This window comes from Sinocyclocheilus rhinocerous, unplaced genomic scaffold, assembly GCF_001515625.1.
Source record: "Sinocyclocheilus rhinocerous isolate Xijiao unplaced genomic scaffold, SAMN03320098_v1.1 scaffold1013, whole genome shotgun sequence".
NCBI lineage: Eukaryota > Metazoa > Chordata > Actinopteri > Cypriniformes > Cyprinidae > Sinocyclocheilus > Sinocyclocheilus rhinocerous.
Window position 1 is genome coordinate 272,857 of NW_015642049.1, and position 22,179 is coordinate 295,035.

The 22,179-nt window shown below is 34.5% G+C and overlaps 1 protein-coding gene across 1 annotated transcript; it reads left to right on the forward strand.

Moving 5' to 3' along the window:
- The first annotated feature begins 1,947 nt into the window (after nucleotides 1-1,947).
- LOC107755373 (dnaJ homolog subfamily C member 10-like) lies at nucleotides 1,948-16,858 on the forward strand. Its single transcript, XM_016572154.1, has 23 exons — nucleotides 1,948-2,088; nucleotides 2,550-2,837; nucleotides 2,926-3,091; nucleotides 3,224-3,274; nucleotides 3,911-3,993; nucleotides 4,600-4,731; nucleotides 4,824-4,917; nucleotides 5,726-5,803; nucleotides 5,909-5,952; nucleotides 6,089-6,220; nucleotides 7,071-7,160; nucleotides 7,359-7,469; nucleotides 7,767-7,881; nucleotides 9,701-9,828; nucleotides 10,096-10,212; nucleotides 11,131-11,232; nucleotides 11,342-11,497; nucleotides 12,381-12,514; nucleotides 12,600-12,653; nucleotides 13,033-13,180; nucleotides 14,868-14,990; nucleotides 15,087-15,197; nucleotides 15,975-16,858. Exons 2-23 carry the CDS (start codon nucleotides 2,640-2,642, stop codon nucleotides 15,984-15,986), a joined length of 2,379 nt encoding a protein of 792 aa, XP_016427640.1. The 5' UTR covers nucleotides 1,948-2,088; nucleotides 2,550-2,639; the 3' UTR covers nucleotides 15,987-16,858.
- The last annotated feature ends 5,321 nt before the right edge of the window (nucleotides 16,859-22,179 follow it).

A 22,179-nucleotide genomic window follows, 5' to 3' on the forward strand; every position in this document is an offset into this window, starting at 1 on the left:
TCGGGTGGAAAACCATATCACTTGATTTACCTTCTAAAGTAGTTAAAACGTTGGACAAATTACTCTTCGACTTTATTTGGAAAAGAAAACCACATTATTTGAGAAAAGAGATATTATGCAATTCAAAGGACAATAGGGGCCTGGAGGTATTACATTATGATACCCTAAACAATGTATTTAAAATTAATTGGATTACACAGTACTTAAAAAATAAAGATAATATGTGGAACACATTCCCAAACTTTTTGTTTAAGTCAGTCGGTGGTCTTGAATTTTTGTTAAAATGCAATTATTGTATTGACAAAATTCCAGTAAAACTTGCAAGATTTCATCAACAAGCTCTCATGGCTTGGACATTGGCCTATAAACATAACTTTTCCCCTAGAAGATATTATATCTGGAATAACAGAGATATTTTATATAAACATAAATCACTTTTTTTTAATATATGGTTTGAAAATAATATTTTATTGGTTAATCAGTTGATGAATAGTGATGGAGTTTTATTATCATACACAGAGTTTCTTGACAAATTTAAAATCCTAATTAGACCCAGAGAATATGCCATTGTAATGGACACTATACCCAGTAAGGTATTATGTCTTCTTAAAAATGAATGTAATGAAAACCCTAATCTGGATTATATAACTAACTCAATTTTTATTGGAAATATTAATATTTTAAAAAACAACATACCAAATAAATACATTAGAAATTTAGTAAATTATGTTACATATCCTCCAGCTAGATTTTTCTGGTCATCAATATTTGGAGACTTAAATTGGCGTAAGGCTTGGAGAATGGTTGATAAATTCTTTGTTAATAACAAAGTAAAGGAAGTTTCGTATAAAATATTGCATAGAATTTATCCGGTGAAACATATATTGGAACGTTTTAAATTGAATATTGACTACTCCTGTGAATTTTGTAGTAATGAAAAAGAAACTCTTTTTCATTTATTTTTTCATTGCATCTATACAAAGATATTTTGGGTTGATGTTGAGAATTTCATTACAAGAAAACTTAATACAGCTGTTAAACTGGGTGGGTCTGATATAATGATATATGTTGATGATTATGGGATAGAAAAGGATAAAGCCTATATTATTCAATTACTGGTTGTAATGGGGAAGTTTCATATACACAAAATGAAGTGGTCGGGTGGAAAACCAAAATTTTGTACATTTTATCAACGAATTTAAACAATATTGTAATATGGTATATAAATGTAAAACAAAAAAAGCTCTCAGGACTTTATGCAGGAATCTATGGAAGCCCGTTTCCGCCACTGAATAAAAAAACAAAACAAAAAACCAAAAGGTAATTGCGACTTTTTATCTCACAATTCTTACTTTTTTCCCCACAGAATTGTGAGATATAAACTCGCAATTGCGAGTTATAAAGTCAAAATTGCGAGATATAAAGTCAGAATTCTGACTTTTTTCCTCAGAATTGCGTGATATAAACTCACAATTGCGAGTTATAAAGTCAGAATTGCGAGATATAAAGTCACAATTGCGAGATAAAAACTCGCAATTGCGAGAAAAAAAGTCAGAATTGTGAGTTTGTATGTCTTTCATGTTTTTACTTTATGTCTCGCAATTGCGAGTTTATATCACGCAATTCTGACTTTATTTCTCAGAATTGCGAGTTTATATCTCTCAATTATGACTTTTTAACTCGCAATTGCGAGTTTATATCACGCAATTCTGACTTTATTTCTCAGAATTGCGAGTTTATATCTCTCAATTATGACTTTTTAACTCGCAATTGCGAGTTTATATCACGCAATTCTGAGAAAAAAAAGTCAGAATTGTGAGATAAAAAGTCGCAATTACCTCTTTTATTTTTTATTCAGTGGCGGAAACGGGCTTCCATATTATACAAAACATTTTAGATTAAAACGTTAAGCTCACGAGAAACAAATGGCAGTTATATTTAACACTTTTATTTTGAAGATTTACGTACTTCCGGGAGTTCAGTGTTCTCTCGGCCGCTTGCTTCACGCTGCTGCAGACACCGGTGATTCAGGAGTAACATCATGAATTAGAGGGGAACTGGAGAGTAATAAATAATATTTAACAACAGGTGAGAAAATATACACACTGTGTCGTAATAAATGTGCTAATGTTACTTACATTTATCTCTGCGAATCGCTTGTGGATTTCGTTCAAAAGTTTTTTTGCCTGGAATGCAATAATTAGTAGGATAATCCAACAGTTTGTGATCTGCAATCTCACATTTAACATTCACTAACAAGCGAAAATGGATTAAAATCATTTAGGTTTGGATCTAAATAGCTGTTATATTAAACCGACGAGTCTCGTACTAGTTTGCAGTTTTGCACAACTAACCCGAGCTGATCTCATTACAACTACTAAAACTTATAAGAATAATGATAATTATTGAAAAAACAAATGATTAGAGTGATGCTAATTTTATCAGAGAAGTCGCTCCGCCCTGTGTAAACACCTACGTGTTCATTTCCAATAGCACCGGAGTTGAGATCTCTTCCCTATCTTTTTCACTCTCTTGTCATCACTTACAAGGTGTCTTCATTGAGGATGATCATCACACTCCTGCAAGCAGTTCTCCAACCTTGAAACCCTGAAGATCTGCACCAACAACAGCCTTCATCAATGGAGATGTTCCAGAATCATCAGAGACCCTCTAGGAAGTCGTTTCTGTTTGCTTTCATCACAGTATGGCTTTTCGTAACCATTTCCTCTGATGAAGATTACTACAACCTGCTAAGCATTTCAAGAGAGGCCAGTACTCGTGAGATTCGGCAGGCTTTCAAAAAGCTTGCTCTCACAATGCATCCGGATAAAAACCCTGTGAGTAGCTTCATTATGGCATAGCAGCCAGACGTATGTGTCTTCCTTCATTTGTGACACTCTGAGAACGCTTCCATTGTCTTTTTAGAATGATGCAACGGCCCACGAGAAGTTCTTGAAGATCAATCGGGCCTACGAGGTGTTGAAGGACGAGGGCTTGAGGAAGAAATATGACAAGTATGGAGAGAAGGGCCTGCAAGACGAACAGCAAGGAGGAAGATATGAAAGCTGGAACTATTACAGATATGATTTTGGTAATTCAATTCTCTATGTTATGTTCTGTGTAGATATTATATAACAGTGTGACAATACAACACTAAATAAATAGTAAGATGTGTGGTACTTGTCTTTATACTGGAGAAAAACCATGCAACGGTGTTTTTCAGGAATTTATGACGAGGATGCAGAAATTACTACACTAGACAGAGGGGACTTTGGTAAGCGATGATCTTAAATCACCCAGATTATGCACTTATATTGGATTTCTAGACAAACAGAAAAAGCATTTTGAATGCTGGATTGAATCTCACAAAAACATGTTCAGGTCACATTATACCCCAAAATCAAAAGACACACTTTGCATAAACTTATATTTTGCATAAAGTAAATTTTTTTTTTTTGCATTGTGATTTTTTTGCACATTTTCCCCTAAATTTGATAAAGTAATAGTTCTTTTAAACAGTAAACATTTCTGTAATAATTCTAATAATAATACAAATAATTTTGTAATAGTTCATATATATGTATTATTAAAACCGACGAGTCTCGTACTAGTTTGCAGTTTTGCACAACTAACCCGAGCTGATCTCATTATTTTTTTTTTGTTACTTTATGAGAATTGGAGGGGAAAATGTGCTTAATATTTCTAAAAAATAATGCAGAAAAATGTATACAAATTTTATTTATTTATTTTTTTACATTTGGTGTGAAATAAGACCTGAAAATATCAAGTCAGGTTTCTTTAAACCCACCAATCACCTCTTTTTATCTGATCTTGTAGTATTCAAATAGAGGCCTAACCTGTTTTTTCCAGTGGTGGAGTGTTGTGACACCAGATTTGTCTTTTTCCACAGATGCAGCTGTAAATTCTGGCGAGGTCTGGTTTGTGAATTTCTATTTCCCACGCTGCTCGCACTGCCACGATCTTGCCCCCACGGTGCGTAACTCTTGTTTTCTCCTTCTCTTAGTCACTTCCTCTTCGCACATGCTAGGATTGTTAAAGTTACTGTAGGTTAGTTCTATGACTGACGTGTGATGCACCCCACAGTGGCGGGAGTTTGCTAAGGAAATGGACGGTGTGATTCGGATCGGTGCTGTGAACTGCGGTGATAATGGCATGTTGTGCCGTAGTAAAGGCATCAACAGCTACCCCAGCCTCTATGAAAAATGATAATTATTGAAAAACAAATGATTAGAGTGGTGCTAATTTTATCAGAGATGGCCTGAGAAAGTCGCTCCGCCCTGTGTAAAAACATGTTCAGGTCATATCCCCCCCCCAAAATCAAAAGACAAGTATGTTGTACTTTGCATAAAGTAATTTTTTTTGTTTTTTTGTTTTGTTTTGCATTGTGATTTTTTGCACATTTTCCCCTAAATTTGATAAAGTAATAGTTCTTTTAAACAGTAAACACTTCTGTAATAATTCTAATAATAATACAAATAATTTTGTAATAGTTCATATATATGTATTATTAAAACCGCCGTAGGATTGTTAAAGTTACTGTAGGTTAGTTCTATGACTGACGTGTGATGCACCCCACAGTGGCGGGAGTTTGCTAAGGAAATGGACGGTGTGATTCGGATCGGTGCTGTGAACTGCGGTGATAATGGCATGTTGTGCCGTAGTAAAGGCATCAACAGCTACCCCAGCCTCTATGTGTTCAGAGCGGGAATGGTGAGAGCATTCTGCTTTCATCAGCATATAATACATAATGTATGTTTAATGTCTGTAGTCATCCTAAAATATAAATGTAATCGTGCCAACAGAAGCCAGAGAAATACTATGGCGACAGAACAAAATCAAGCCTCACCACGTTTGCAATGCAGTTTGTGAAGAGCAAAGTGACAGAACTATGGCAAGGTATTTAATTTTGGCATGACCATTTACATTTTATTTTCTTTAAATCTAGAAATAAAAATATTTTTCGGAGTTCATGCTCTCATTAAAGCAAAAGGTACCTGTACTAAATAAGAAATTAATACTAATGTTTCAGTCCAACTTTTCACTCAAATAGTTATGATAATATAATTTCTAATGAAAATTGGTGTATTTATTAAGGGAAATACTTGTCTGTGCCTACTTTTTCATTTTGTGTTGTTTGGTGTAACGATAACATTTTAGATTCTTCTGTAACATTTTATAGTAGTGCTGTCAAATCAATTATTCACGATTAATCGCATCCAAAATAAAAGTTTGTGTTTACATAATATATGTGTGTGTACTGTGTATATTTATATTATATTTAAATATACACACATACATGTATATATTTAAGAAATATATGTAATATTTGTTTTTATATATATATAATATAAATCCTATATAAATATGAATTATATATATATATATATATATATATAAAATATATAAAACATTTCTTAAATATAATGTTATTAGGTGTTTACTAACTGTTTGTCTCTAAATAAAAAAAAATAAAGTATATATATGATTCTTAAAAATTATTCAAATTTTTTATTTCTTTTTGCATTTTGACATTCAAGTTTAAGCATGATTTTAATTAAAGTTTAAGTAGTAATGCAAAAAAAAATCAATTTTTGTAAAATATTTATACAAAGTATTAATGTAATATAAAATTATGAAGTATTTTCTATTGTACTGCCTTTGATTTATGTTGAAAATCGTGTGTAAAATGAATGTTAATTTTCAGGGAACATTTTCAGTGAGATTGATCGAGCGTTTGCTGAAAGAATCGGCTGGTTGATAAATTTCTGCGCAGACACTGGGGGTGAGACATCTACTAAAGCTTAATGTTAGAAATGCAAAACCCACAATCACTCTTGTTTTATCCTAAAAAGCCTGTTTTTTTTGTTTTTGTTTTTGTTTTTTACAGATTGTCTGGAACCTCAGACAAGGCGGAAGCTTGCTGGAATGTTGGTAAGCATTAAGCTGATCATATTTCACCAAATTCAATTCCAGTGTCACATGTCTTAAAGCATTTAATAACAGATGTTATTGTCTTGTGAGCATGAATGAACATTGTAACCTCTCCTTCCCTTGTTTCTGTCTACAGGATGGTCTGGTCAATGTAGGATGGATGGATTGCTCCAAACAGGCAGATCTGTGTGACAGCTTTGAGATCACCACTAGCACTACTGCCGTCTTTCCCCCTGGCAGTTCTCTCGCTCAGAAAGGCAGTGTATTGGTAGGGATCATATTTATAAATATGCATCCTGTCCAGTTGTAGTAGTTCTTGAAGAAATAGTTCACCCAAAAATGAACATTTGCTGAAAATTTACTAACCTTCAGGCCATCCTAGATGTAAATGAGTTTGTTTCTTAATTGCAACAGATTTGGAGAAATTTAGCATTACCTCACTTGCTCACCAATGGATCCTCTGCAGTGAATGGGTGCCGTGAGAATGAGAGTCCAAACAGCTGATAAAAACATCACAATAATCCACAAGTAATCCACATGACTCCTCCATCAGTTAACGTCTCTTGAAAAGCGAAAAGCCGTAGTCGTAAGAAACAAATCCATCAAAATGTTGAAACTTCATTCTTCAAACTTCAAGCCGTGGCTTCCAGCTAGAATACAAGTCCTCTATCCATAATATTGCTTCCTCCAGTGAAAAAGTTGTCGTTTGAATCAGGAGAGAAATATGCACAGATCAAGCACTGTTTACAAGCAAAAACACTGGAGGAAGCTTTGTTATGGATTATGGACTGTAATTTTGGTCAGAAGCAACGGTTTAAAGTTAAAATGCCTTAATGGTCTGTTTGTTTGTTACAAACACAGTTGTTGTTGTTGGTTTTTTTTAACAAAAAATTGTTTTATCAGCTGTTTGGACTCATTCTGTCACCCATTCACTGCAGAGGATCCATTGGTGAGCAAGTGATGCAATGCTAATTTTCTCCATATTTGTTCCGATGAAGAAACAAACCCATCCTCAGGGTGGGTATATTCCCAGCAAATTAAATTTTTTGGGTGAGCTATTCTTTTAATTGTGCCAATCTCATGGGCTGGTTTTCACTTTGATTTGATCAACCTTGCAGTTTATCCAGAGTTTGGATACTAAAGAAATATATGCACAAGTGTTGCAGCATCTGCCTGACCTGGAGATTCTTACAAAGAGCAGCTTTGAGGTAAGACTCCAAGTGACTTTAGCATGAACATCATATGTTTGCCCTTGTTCTGTACCGCACCCAGCACTACCTGCAGTACCACTGTTTACACAGTAACTGACATGCTGGATGAAATATGATTACGTGGTATAAAATGTCATTTAAAACATCCTTCTTATTTTTAATGATGCATGTTTTTTTCTGACTTTGTCATTTCAGCATAAATTGGCTCATCACCGATGGCTCATCAGTTTCTCCTTTGGACATAATGATTTGGCATCACATGAATATAAAAAACTCAAAGCTCTTCTGAAGGACTCTCACATACAGGTTCTTGATTATATTATATTAGATTACTATATTATTATAAGTAGTTCATATGACTTATGAAATTCTAAGTGTTTTGAAGCTATAAGTTTTCGTTTGGCTTCAGACAACGTTTGGAACATTGGACTGCTTTACAGTACTTTTATGGTGCTTTTGCCTATTTTTTGAGGCCAACATGAGAGCAAGTAAAACAACAGAACTTTTGCTTTTATAATATTGTTTTACACAGTACGCAGGTCACAGAACTTCTGGTATATGGTGCTGTTGTGTTCGATTAATTGCGTTTATTTGTTTGCACAGGTGGGGAAGGTGGACTGTGTCGCAGATTCAGAGCTGTGTGCTTCTCTATATATACAGAAGCCCTGTGTGGCTGTTTTTAAAGGAGTTGGGATTCATGATTTTGAGATTCACCATGGTGAGTTTGGGAGAGCTTTAGTAAGACTAAATATTCTGCATTTAAATAACAAAACAAGTGCTTTTTAACCATCTGCATGAATATCTTAAACTAAATATGTCAATGCTTATTTATACTTCAAAACAAGCATAAGAACAATTTATGTTGTCATAAAAATATAATTGCATATGAAGATGAAAATCATACATGCTACCATTCAAAAGTTTGGGGTTGGTAAGATTTTTTGTCTTTTCTGCTCAAGAAGGCTGCGTTTATTTGATCAAAAATGCAATAAAAACAGTAATTTTTTTTTTTTTTTAAGTATTACAATTTAAAAGAACATTTTTTATTTTTTTTTATTTTTAACTTTTTCTATTTTAATACATTAATTTATTCCCGTGATCAAAGCTGAATTTTCAGCATCATTACTCCAGTCTTCAGTGTCACATGATCCTTCAGAAATCATTCTAGTATGCTGATTTGCTGCTCAAGAAACATTTCTTATTATTATCAATGTTGAAAACATTAATATCTTTGCTTAATATTTTTATAGAAGCTGGGATACATTTTTTAGGTTCTTTGACAAATAGAAAGTTCAAAAGAACAGCATTTATTTGAAATAGAATTGTTTGCAATGTTATAAATGTCTTTTTGATCAATTTAATGCATCCTTTCTGAAGTTGTAGTGTAGTAAGTAAAGGTCAAGTGTGGTTGACCTTCACACCCTGAATGGCTAAAAATGGTTTTTAAGGTTCTCCACTGTAGGAAACCAGCATCAGAGGGTTAAAAGACATTTTGGATCAGCCAGTAACACTACAACCTGTAAACATTTCATCTAAATTGATGAAATTTATTTGGTATTGGTCTAAAATGTTAAAGGGGTGGTTGACTGGTTTTTTTATAGGCTTGATTGTGTTTATGGGGTGCAGTCTAACATGTGTTAATGCTTCGTTTGTTAAAAAAACGCATTCTTTTTCACATAATTTACCTTTATTCCACACCTCTCTGTCCCTTCTCTGAACGCGCTGATCATTTCCTGCTTTTATGAAGCCCCTCCCTCAGAAATACACGATGGGCTCCGATTGATTAGCTAGCCCAGTGTGTTGTGATTGGCTTTTAATGGTAGGCCTAAGATTTTTGTTTGTTGTTGTCTCATACTTTTAGATATGCTGTTATTTGTAAATGCTACTGCTTCTGTTAGCTTTTAATATACGGTTTTATTCTGATTAAAGCTTTAATACAGTTCGGCAACCGCACGCGCGTCCATGTATAACGCTTCTCATAACTATAGTATGCGAAAATAAGTGTACTCACTGAGCTGATGATCTGAATGAGAGAGAGAGAGAGAGAGATGCAGAGCGTGTGCAGAGCAGGGCGAGGCCAGGAACAGGATGAGAACGCTGCTTTAGAACATTGATTTTGAAACTTGTGAATCCATTAGAATCGTTAGAAAACAGAATCGCGATTCATATATGAATAGATTTTTACATGCACCCCTAGTTTTCTCTTCCTCTTCTCTAAAGCAGCGCAGCATGGCCTCGCCCCCTTTGCTGCGTGTTCCCAGGGGCGGGGTTTATGTAAAATTCTGGGTTCTTGACGTAATGGACCTGGGAAGTAACTTGTTGTAGTCCCTTACCAGTCATTTTTGTAGGCATTCAACTGCCAGAATTTTAAAAGACGATATCTCCGTTTGCATTGAACTTTCAGCTTCGTAACTTTGGAGATATTGTTTATGATCAAACAGCAACATTACACACTAACTAACATTAAAAAAGTGAAATCGCAATCAACCACCCCTTTAAAAGTTCTGATGCCAGTTACTCTTGTGTTAAATCTCCAGGTAAGGACGTCCTGTACAATGTTGCAGCCTTTGCAAAAGAGAGTGTGAATGCCCATGTCACCACACTGAGGCCTGAGAACTTCCCTAGCCATGAGAAAGATCCCTGGCTGGTTGATTTCTTTGCTCCTGTGAGTTGTTACATCTAAACCTCTCTGTTATACCTCTGCTGAAGCCTCTATTTGAACGCTAATGATTATCTGCTAAGCATGTACTTACATTGCCATGGTAACTTCCTGCCGATGGTTGATTCATCAGGCTCAGAAGGGTGAGAAATGATCTGCGGAGGCAAGCACAGTGAAATTACTGAAATTCAAACAATTAAAAGGATAATTTGCATCCGTGTTTGAAATTTGGTTTCATTAAAAATCATTATGGGTAATTGTTCTGTTCTACAGTGGTGTCCGCCATGCCGAGCTCTTCTCCCTGAGCTGAGAAAAGCTTCCATCCAGCTCTTTGGACAGCTGAAGTTTGGGACTCTGGACTGTACCGTGCACGAGAGGCTCTGCAATATGGTACTGAGATATTCACCCTCATTCAAATGTTGCAGAATTGACAGTTGATTGGGCATGATGACTTACATTTGAAGCTGATGGCATCATTTGCTCTGCATCTCTAGAGTTTTCATGTGGTTTTCTGTAGTGTGTTCTTAATAGGGATTCAGATCCTCATTCGCTTCCTGTCTTAATTACCAGATCTGTTTATAGAATCATCGTGAAACCACAGCATCTGACTTATATCTTACATTCTCTTCATATAGCTTAAAAGTGGTGTCATTTCTGCACCACTAACAGCAAAATTATTATTTTTACTATTACAGTAATTATATGTAACCGTGTACAGATCTGTTTACAGAAGCATCATAATCTTATGCCACACAGGAAACCACAGCATTTGTCTTACTTTCTCTTCATATTGCTTAAAGGTAAAGTGTGTCATTTCTGCAGCACTAAATAATTAATAATAATAATTGCTTTTATAATATAATGATTATAATAATAATAAGAATTATAATTAGTTTATCAATTCATTATTTAATAATATTATATATTAATACTACTATTAATATTATTTAATGTAATAATAATAATAATAATACATTATTAGTCATTATTATTGTCATTATCATGATTAATTCACCATCATTCTGAATCTTTGCAACAGGAAACCATAGCATTTGACTTGTGTGTTTACTTATGTGTTATGAGTAAAGCATGCCATTTCTGCACCACTAGCAGCAAAACTGCAAAAATAATGAATAATAATAATCTTGCATTGTACTGACCTGCCTCACACTGCCTTTGACTGTTTATATTTAACTTAGCATTATTTTAGACCTTTTGATTTGACATAAATAAGCTGATTTTACCAGAGTATGAATGTTCAGTTGAGAGCTGCTTCTCATCTCTTGCATTTTGCTTTCCGTTCTTCAGTACAACATTCATGCATATCCAACAACTGTAATCTTCAACAAGTCCAGCATCCATGAATATGAAGGCCATCACTCTGCAGACGGCATCCTGGAGTTTATAGAGGTGAGGCACAGATTACAGTTACATTTATTCATACCCTCATTCATAATCCATACAGTATACACACATTATATATCTGTTTAGATGTAATAGATGATTGTGTCTTCTGCAGGAGCTGGTGAACCCTGTGGTGGTGACTTTGACCCCAGAGTCATTCCAGGAGCTGGTGAAGAGACGCAAGTCCTCAGAGACGTGGATGGTGGATTTCTACGCTCCGTGGTGTGGCCCCTGCCAGGCTCTGCTGCCAGAGTGGAGGAGAATGGCACGGGTATCTGCTCTCATATATTAAACTGACACTCCATCTGAGTGTTAAAGTATTACCTTTTTTCCTTGTTATTACAGTTTTTTTGCAGTTATAGATGATCTCAATGTAATTGCCCTTATTACATAACTGGCTGTCGACAAATGTTTGATTTAATCACGATGTGTGATTCCTAAGGCCATTGTGCACTTTAAATTGTAATGACAATTCCTCATTTTGCCAAAATGTAATGCAAAATCTAGAAATGCCATGAAACACATTACATTTGAGTAACTGTGCATGTAACAAAGTGCAATGAAAAAAAGCTCAAAATCTAAAAGATCATCATTCATACAAAGTTTAAACAGTTTTAAATGTTAAATTCCTGAATATTCAAACTATAATATTATAATTAATATTAGTCATTATTATAGTTATTATAACTTAGTATATATATATTAGTATATATTCCATATTGAGCAAGCATATTATACATACACAAGCACACACACTATATATGTATATAATTACATAATTAGATTTTTTAAAATACGCTTTGGATAAAATCTCATAATATGCTCACATTCAATATACAGTTCATATACAGTTTTTAATATTTTTTTATTTCAGCTTTAGTTTTAGTTACTTTAGTACATTGGCACTATAATAACCATAATAACCCTGTTACTCATCATTTTAAACTGCAATATTTGTTTTGCAAAGCCTTTAAGAAACTCAATTTAAATGTTTCCAACTTCTGTGTGAATAAATGACTTTTTCTTAAAATGTATATGTATTAAGCTTACACTTTACATGGAAAAAAGACAAATAATTTATTGCAGTTTTTTGACACTTAATTGCTTGCAAAAATGTCATGATCGTGACAACCCTATTGATGTGTCTGTTCTAGATGCTGAGTGGGATTGTAAACGTGGGAACGGTCGACTGCCAGAAACACCACTCATTCTGCCAGGGTGAGAATGTGCGCGCTTACCCAGAGATCCGCCTGTTTCCTCAGAACAGTAATCGGAGAGACCAGTACCAGTGCGTGTTTCCTACATCCTGTAACTCAAACACAATTACACACACCAGTACAACAAATTCAGTGCTTCTCTCTCATTGTTAACAGGAGCTACAATGGATGGCACCGGGATGCCTTTTCCCTCAAAACTTGGGCCTTGAGGTAAGTCGGAATAATTCTCACAAAGTATCCATAAGTTCACCAACAATTTGAACTATTTTACTGATAGTTTTGCATCATGCAGATAAGCTCCCTCCACACAAAACACACAAGAGACTTGACTCAATTGATTTGAATAGTTTTAGCTTGTGGCTAAAAGCTCAAAAACACCACACTCAAACGTTGGGTAGCCAGTTTTTAACTAGCTTAGCTTTATGCGTGGAGAGTTGTCATTAACTTGGCAACATGCTAATGTCAAAGTCACCCACCTGCAGTGTTACAAATCAGTCAATTTTGGTTCCATTTCTTTAGGATGCTATCTATGTAGGCAGAGCTATTTTACATTTTGTACCCTCTAACCATTGGACTCATCTGTCCATAGCTCTCTGCCTCGTGCCTCAGTGGATCTGTCACCCGAGGACTTTAAGAGAAAGGTTTTGGGAGGGAAGGATCACTGGGTGTTGGATTTCTATGCCCCATGGTGTGGCCCATGCCAGCAATTCGCCCCTGAATTTGAAGTTCTTGCCAGGGTAAGACTTTTTATTAGGACAAATTTGTGAAGACATCAGCTGGTGTTTGCAATGTTTCTAACTTTTTTCTCAAAGATTTCTGCTGCTTTGCAAGCATTGGCATTTCTGCAAATATAGATGCAAATGATCTTTTAACAGCTAGAGTAATGAGAGGAGTGCATACAGTGTTTCAGCCAATCACATTCATTCTTTTCTTTTTAATGCTGCCAAGCAGTTTTTCGATGTGTACTGAGGAGGCCAAAAGTCTGCTATAAATAATCATGCAGAATTTCTGGTGAAAAATTACATTAGCTATGATTCTGCAAAGAAATCTTACCAATTAGAGAATTGTGGCAAGCAAATCCTGACAAAATAACACTTATGCACCTGCCTACTCTCATGAAATGATATAATAGTCAGTCCTAATATCAATACCTAAAATAAAAAACAGAATATATAGTGCTTCATGTTATTTAAGTACAATGTCTTTTTGTCCAGTTTTCACATTTTTTTTGCTTCATGTCAATGTTTGTAATATTGTGATTCACCTCATAGCTGGAATATTTGGTTTTTGGCTTATAACGCTTCAACTAAGACATCTTTAAAGGGGTCATATGATGCGATTTAAATTTTTTCTTTCTCTTTACTGTAAGTAAGTTTTTTTTATATTTAAAGAATTTGCCACTGAAGATTCAAACTCGAGTTTTTGGGCAGTGTAGAGAAGCACTTGTTGTTTGTAATTTCTCCAATCACAAATACAGACATGGTTTTATGTTACGCTCCGGCCGGACAAGGCATCACAATATGGTAAGGGGAGTAACATTTCCGTCACACGCTTGAGGTATTCGGCCAATCACAACGCACTGGACAGCTGGCCAATCAGAGCACACCTCACTTTTCAGACCGATGAGCTTTGTAAAAATCGACGCGTTTCAGAAAGGCGGGGCATAGAGGAGAAACAATAATGTACAGTATGTGGAAAATAATGTGTTTTTTTAACCTTAAACCGCATAAACACATTTCATTACACCAAATACACAAAATAATGTTCTTTTTAGCAGCATCATATGACCCCTTTAAAATGCCTATGGAAAAAATAGTTTGCACACATGCACTTTTTGTAGTCCTGTGTATCTGTGTAATCTTATCTGTCCTTCTTTTAGTTCTAATTTAATTCCTACTGCTAGGTCTTTCTAGTTTTTATTTACATTTTAATCTAATTTAATCTGTGTTGTCATGTCCAGTCTTGTAGTCTGGTGTTGTTTTATGTAGCACCACGGTCCTTGAGGAATGTTGTTTCATTTACATGCTGTATATATGGTCAAAATTACCAAAAAAAAAAACTATTGTGATTCTGACTCAAGGCTGCTGAAAAAGTGGGTGGGCACTGTTGGACTCTATTGAAGCTCAAGATTCTCATTAGATAATTCTCAAATCATGCTGGAGAACATGATCACATGATCATCAGGTTTTGTTCACGTCAGCTCCAGAACTGCTGTCATTAAAGCAAAAGGGCGATTCAGTTAGACTTTTCACTCTAACTGCTGTGCATTTGTAATTAAAAATGCAATTTAAAAAGTGCAGTTGTATTAAAAAAAAAAAAGCAACACATGAACTTTTGCACTGGCTTTCGACTAGCTTCAGTCAGTGCAGGTGCTGTGATCATGAATAATTCAGCAGCATCAGTCACCTGTTCCTCCTCCTGCAGATGATGAAGGGAACTGTGCGAGCTGGCAAAGTGGACTGTCAAGCACACTACCAGACCTGCCAGAGCACCGGGATCAAGGATTACCCCAGTGTCCGATTCTACCCCCACCTGGGCACCACACGGGTACGACACTACTGCTGGCCATCATATTGTTCCAAGTGCTCCGAGTTATTTCTGTACCTATTCTAACTGATACCTTTATGTCCCAACCTGTTTTAGCGAGATCAAGGAGGAGAGCATATTAACAGCAGAGACGCCACCGTCATCGCAGACATTCTCAGACAGCGACTCCTGCAGCTAGCATTACAGGGAAAGTCCTCCAAACTTAAAGTAAGTTAGAATAGTTACAATTTTTGATGTTTTTGAAAGAGGTCTATTATGCTTACCAAGGCAGCATTTATTAAAGTGAAATATCATTACAATTTAAAATGACTGTTTTCTGTTTTATTATATTTTATAAAATGTAATTTATTTCTGGAATGACAAAGGTGAATTTTCAGCATCACTACTCCAGTTTTCAGTGTCACATGATCCTTCAGAAATCATTCTAATATGCTGATTTACTGCTCAATTATTATTGGAACTTATTAATAATGGTTATTATTAATATAAATATTGAAAACAGCTTAATATTTGTATGGAAATCATAATCAAAATCATATTTATCTTCAATAAATGCAAAGTATTTCAGTCCAGTTTTTTTTTTTTTTTAATAGGGCTGCTCAGATATGGCAAATTATTTTGGTATTTACTTGTTGACTTTGGAAATATCTTGCATTTATTGAACTTTTTTTTTTTTTTTTTACTTTAACAGTGGATTTCCTTGAATGTAAAATGTAAAAAAAAAATTAAAATATAAATGTAAAATATTAATTAATATATTGATCGAGTTTGCTGCCTTTACTGTAAATCCAGCTCAGAGCAGCTTGGTTCACATTAAATGCAACAAACTCAATCTTTGCATGTGCTGTGAGTTTAATGTGAAAAAACAAGAGCATCATTGTGAAACAGTTTTCTCAATATTTAGTTTTCATAATTATTGGAAGCCAGAATCCTAATTGGAAATAAAATGAATCAATAGCATCTTTTTTGTTTACATCCCTATAGGATGAACTATAGGACACATCTTGCGATCCACAGAAGCTGTTGTATGTGGAACGGTGAGAGTGATGGGACGCACACTCATGAACTCATTTGTTTGAGTTTGTTTACTGCCAAATGGACTGTAGAAAGGAGCGGCTTCACCTCAGCTACTTTAGAGGAGGGAATCAGGACTCAACAAACACCTCTAAATGTGTTACTGATGCAGAAGAGGTGACCACAGTGCAATTATTTATGACTTTCTGTAATTTATGAATGTACGGTCAAGTAGTGTCTTCATTTCCTCACACAGACTGTATTTATGACTGTAATAATGATGTATTTTCTCACAGATGCTCCATTTGAATTGGATTTCTGTGATTAAATGGTCTGGTTAAATACAACGGCATTGTATTTTACTCGGTATGGTAAAATGTAATTCGAGTTGGATTTCAGGAAACTTCTGGAAATTTCTATTTTTATGTGCTTCTAGAAAACGTTTTAGATCTGTCAAAACTAAAAACCATCATGGAGTTTGTTGTCAAACCAAATTATTGTAGAAGCATAAAACTACACTGGCTATAGATGAAATCTGTAGTTGAATTTGTTTTGTACTGTTTTTATGTTCTGTTTTATTTCTTCTAACGGTTTGAGTTTCCAGCAGCTATGTTTGTTCTCAGAGATTCGTTGTACAATACACTTTTTGTTTGTCTCGTTTTTTTAGCTTTGTTTACTGATATTTCTGTATTCATATTGTGTGAATGTTCTCCAGGTGGCCACTAGGAGGCGGTGATTTAACATCAATGGCTTCAAGTCCTGATAGGCCAGTGAAATTACATGTTGCCATTCATTGTGATGGATATTCACTATAGTTTTGTAGAAACAACAGCTATTAAACATGACACAATTCCTGTTTATGTTGAAGAGTGCTTTCTAAAATTGTGTTACTGACTTTGCTTGACTTGTCACAATATGGAAATGTTTCTAAATGGGATTTCATGACGCAAGTCCTATAAAGCACACATTAACTACTATATTTCTAATATTTCCTGAGAAAACAGAAAATACTGTCACAATGTTCTAAGGATTACTTTAGTTTGTATGTGAAGTGGGTCGACTTATAAGGTTATCAGTAAGAACGTAATGTTTTATGACCTTTTATCACTTTATAGATTTATGTAAATGGTTTATTTGCATTTGAAATGTCTGACACAAAGGGGTCAAGTTTCAGCTGGTTAGCATAATTTAGTTGGCCTCTGCTGGTACATGTAGCTAAAGCATAATACAGCCAAAAAGCATATTTCTCCACTGACAGCCATTCAAAAGTACCCGTGTAATCTTAACATAACTTTTTTTTTTTTTTTTTCTGGTTAAAAGTTTGGAATAATTAATCATTTTTTAATGTTGTTGAAAGAAATCTCTTCTGCTCATCATGGCTTCATTTAAAACAGTAATATTGTGAAATATTACAATTTAAAACTATTTTCTATTTGAATATATTTTAAAATGTAATTTATTCTTGTTATGGCAAAGCTAAATTTTCAGTGGCCCTTATTCCAGTCTTCAGTGTCACATGATCGTTCAGAAATCATTGTAATATGCTTATTTGGTGCTCAAGAAACATTTCTTATCAATGTTGAAAACAGTTTTTGCTGCTTAATATTTTTGAGAAAACTATGATACACTACCATATATATATATATATTTGTTGAAAGAAATCTCTTCTGCTCATCATGGCTGCATTTAAAACAGTAATATTGTGAAATATTACAATTTAAAACTATTTTCTATTTGAATATATTTTAAAATGTAATTTATTCCTGTTATGGCAAAGCTACATTTTCAGTGGCCCTTATTCCAGTCTTCAGTGTCACATGATCGTTCAGAAATCATTGTAATATGCTTATTTGGTGCTCAAGAAACATTTCTTATCAATGTTGAAAACAGTTTTTGCTGCTTAATATTTTTGAGAAAACTATGATACACTACCATATATATATATATATGTATATATATATATATATATATATGTGTGTGTGTGTGTGTATATATATTTTTTTTTTTTGAAGAAGAAGAAGAAGAAGAACTTTATACTTTCAGCAAGGATGCATTAAGTTAATCAACAGGAACATTAAAACATTTATAACGTTACAAAAGATTTATATTTCAAATGAATGATGTTCTTCTGAATTTTCTATTCATCAAACAATCTTAGAAAAAATGTATAATGATTTCCATAAACATTTATAGTAATAAAAACATTACGAATAATTGAGTACTAATAATAATTAATAATTTAACTGTTTTCTGAAGAATCATGTGACACTGAAGACTGGAGTAACAGCTGCTGAAAATTCAGCCTTCCCATCAAAGAAATATATTGGATTTTAAAAATATAATTATATAGAAAACATAAATTGTAATAATTTACAATATTACTGTTTTATTGTCATTTTAATCAAATAAATGCAGCCTTAGTGAGCATAAACATTTTAAAAACATTGCAAAAATGAAATCCAATTTTTTACCAATTTTTATTTTCAATTTTTGATACCTATTTTTCATTATATTATAGACGTTCTGCCTTTGCTTGATTTATTTCTGAAGTTTAGAGGACTTCCTGTATCCCTAACTTCCCTGTATGCTACCTCTGATGCTACAGCTCAAGACAGCTGCTAGTGAAAGCTTTGTGAAGATGGCATCAAGCAGGTCCTGTACTGAGACGAATGGGAACGCTAATGGTTATTTTTGTCCAGGTATTATTCGGGTTTTGATCCTCAGCCTGAAAACTCTTGCACCTCTCCATCTCTACAGGGGCCTGTGCGGCCGAATTGCCGCCTCCAGTCCAAGTTCATCCGAACTTCCTCCATTTTAGCAAGGGAGAAGAGAAAGGAGGGGTTCAAAGGGCTCGGCGGCCCCGTGCGCAGATGTTCGGAGGATGAAATGTCCAGGGACTGTGGCAACACATCAAACCCTTTTCTTCCCTGTGTCTGTCCATCAGGAGCTCCCTTCATAGTGCGCAGTGTGTGTCCTGGCATGGGCACTGGAACAGGGCTCACGCCCGTGGCCACTGCGCGGACACGAAGACACGCTGCTTACCTTGGCCTCTCGCATACGTGCGCTGGAAGAAAATCCTTCAGCGGCGTGACCCCAGTGTACCCCCCTGACCGCCAGGTCCCATCCAGCGCTTATGAAATCATGGGTAACACACAGGGTGGGGAGAAGGCCATAAAAAAGCAGCACACCCCAAATTAAAGCAAGGTTCAGTAGTAATTGTTCAGGGTCATTTTGACCATTAGAGAACACTGGAAAGGAATCATGGGAAGCGTGTGAACGTCCTGCCCAGGTGAGGCAGCGTTCCCAGAGCTGTGGTTGCCCTGGTGATTCCTGGGGAACTGGGCGACCCTACAGTATCGCTGCGCGTTTATTTTCTTTCATTCGGAGGTGGAAAAATCCCACCTGGGGCCACTGGACAGGCTCTCTCGGCTGGCAGCGCTTTTCCCAGTTCTGGCGTCAGCGCGTTGTAGCACCTTGTAACCACAATGTGGTTTTTACGAGAGGAACTCTAGAGTTCACGGAAAAAACACACTATATGCTTTTAAAAACCAACGTCATTTTGGACAATCATAAAAATGTGTTTTAAAATTTATACAGTGATATAAGTTTTATACTTTTTTAAAATTAAATATCACACCAAAATAATACAAGTTCTTTTTTTTTTTTATTGACTCGGTTCACATAGTTTTTTTTATTTTGCTGTGGTTTGATGTTCACACACATTGGGGAGTCGGGGGGAAAGGGTTTATGAAGCCCATGTGACAAACGTAATGATTTTTCTCCATCAGGTGCAAAACTCAACTAAAATGATTACAGAGATCCCTAATGACTTTAAATTCAGATGCACACACTGACTGGGGGAAAGTCTTGAAAATCCCACCTGGGGCCACTGGACAGGCTCTCTCGGCTGGCAGCGCTTTTCCCAGTTCTGGCGTCAGCGCGTTGTAGCACCTTGTAACCACAATGTGGTTTTTACGAGAGGAACTCTAGAGTTCACGGAAAAAACACACTATATGCTTTTAAAAACCAACGTCATTTTGGACAATCATAAAAATGTGTTTTAAAATTTATACAGTGATATAAGTTTTATACTTTTTTTAAATTAAATATCACACCAAAATAATACAAGTTCTTTTTTTTTTTTAATTGACTCGGTTCACAGTTTTTTTAATTTTGCTGTGGTTTGATGTTCACACACATTGGGGAGTCGGGGGGAAAGGGTTTATGAAGCCCATGTGACAAACGTAATGATTTTTCTCCATCAGGTGCAAAACTCAACTAAAATGATTACAGAGCTCCCTAATGACTTTAAATTCAGATGCACACACTGACTGGGGGAAAGTCTTGAAGACAGGTTGATGACATTATCTTTATTATCATTATCTCTATATTTTTTTTCATCTATTATGTTCATACACAGGAATCTTTTATTGTAAATATGATTTTAATGTCTGAATTAAAATTAATTGTAATATTTTTAGTGGGGTTTAAAGAAAAAAATCTTGATTCATAGAGATTTTGATAAAGCAAACCATTTCATGACTTTAAAAAAAATAAAAAATAATAATAATAGTCAACTTTGAAAGAAGTTTCACATGTTATTCCTTAAAAATATTTTGTGAATGATTATTATTATTAAATGTATTATGTTATTAAAACATTCATACAGAGAATATTTTATTGTAAATATGTTTTTAATGTCTGAATTAAAATTTATTTTAATATTTTAGTAGGATTTAAAGTAAAAAAATAATCTAGGTGGAGATTTTAATAAAGCAAACATTTCATAACTTTTTAAAATAATAATAATAATAGTCTACTTTGAAAGTAGTTTGTTATACCTTAAAATATTTAGGTAAATATTTATTATTATTATTATTATTAAATCAGCTCAGTGATATTGTGTAGTATATGAAGGCCTTTTAAAGGAAAAGCGGCTAGTTCTGTCAGTCTGAAAATGCAATGATATTCATAATTTAAAAATTCAATGTTTATAAAAACATTATTTACATTAAAATGCTCGAAAACAATCAAGTTGTGAAAACTCATAATTCAATATTCAAAGTCTAAGGAAAATAATTTAGTATTTCACTTGACTGTTAAACCACTTGTTAAAATGTTAAAGTAATTAATAATTTGTTGAAAATTGTATAAATATTTTTCAAAACTGTTTAACCTGAATACAAAAATCTTGTGTTTTAAACTAGGTTTTTTTTTTTTACAATATCGCTGACATCCTTATTTGTCATTTATTATTTTGCCTAAATTTAGCCCTTTTTTAAATAACATTTTACAAAAAATAATAATAAAACGTGTTAAAAGCTGAATTTTCAACTTTGAATTAAATAAGAACCCCAAGCCCATTAAGTCCAATCAACTTTTTTTGTAAATCTCCTGTTTGATGTGTAGATGTCTTTGGTGTTAATGATGAAGTAAATAAGATGCCCAACCGGTAAAGCATCTATTTGTCCAGACAATGTAAACATGATAATTGGGGTTTTGTAAGCAGGTTTTCTAAAGTACATCTGTCCTGCATGATTGGCTTTACAGAACATTCGAAAGCAAATCCGAAAGCTTGCATCTGTTTATCATTGCAGAGATCTTATCATAACAGATTCGTCTGCAAGCAAACACAGCCCTCAAAACCTCAAGGCAGGTTGTATTTGAGCAATTAGTCTTGACTTTTCCCTTCAGAGGAATACAAAGTTAATAGGAAAAATGCAAGACAAAGCATAATAGTTGAATTGTGGGAGTCTTGGAGAATGTGGTGCTCAGAGGGAATCTAGTGTGAAGAGAAACACTGCTGCAGGAACCATGACAAATCCCTACGAAATGGAAGTTAGACCCCTCACCTGGTCCACTGCTGCAAACTGTAATGGTTTAAAGGACCTGTTCACCCAAAAATTACAATATATGTGACCTCAAATGACATCTGCCAGCTGTAGGGGATGGTTATCAGTGAATATTGATCTAAATTCTCACACAAAGTCATGTGACTTCAGAAGGTTTTAAGGCTCAGAAGGCTTTAAATATATAAAGAATATAATAGTATATATTTAAATAATAATTATATATATATATAGTGCGTTCTGTCTTTAAACATGACAGTACAAATCAATTAATTAAAACCTCTCTATGTATAATTAATAAAAAATACATATTTATATTAGAATAT

Coding starts and splice junctions, on each gene's coding strand:
- LOC107755373 (XM_016572154.1), top strand. CDS start 2,640: ATGGAGATGTTCCAGAATCATCAGAGACCCTCTAGGAAGTCGTTTCTG. Junction 3,092..3,223: donor CTATTACAGATATGATTTTG/GTAATTCAATTC, acceptor GGTGTTTTTCAG/GAATTTATGACGAGGATGCA. Junction 12,654..13,032: donor CTCAAAACTTGGGCCTTGAG/GTAAGTCGGAAT, acceptor ATCTGTCCATAG/CTCTCTGCCTCGTGCCTCAG.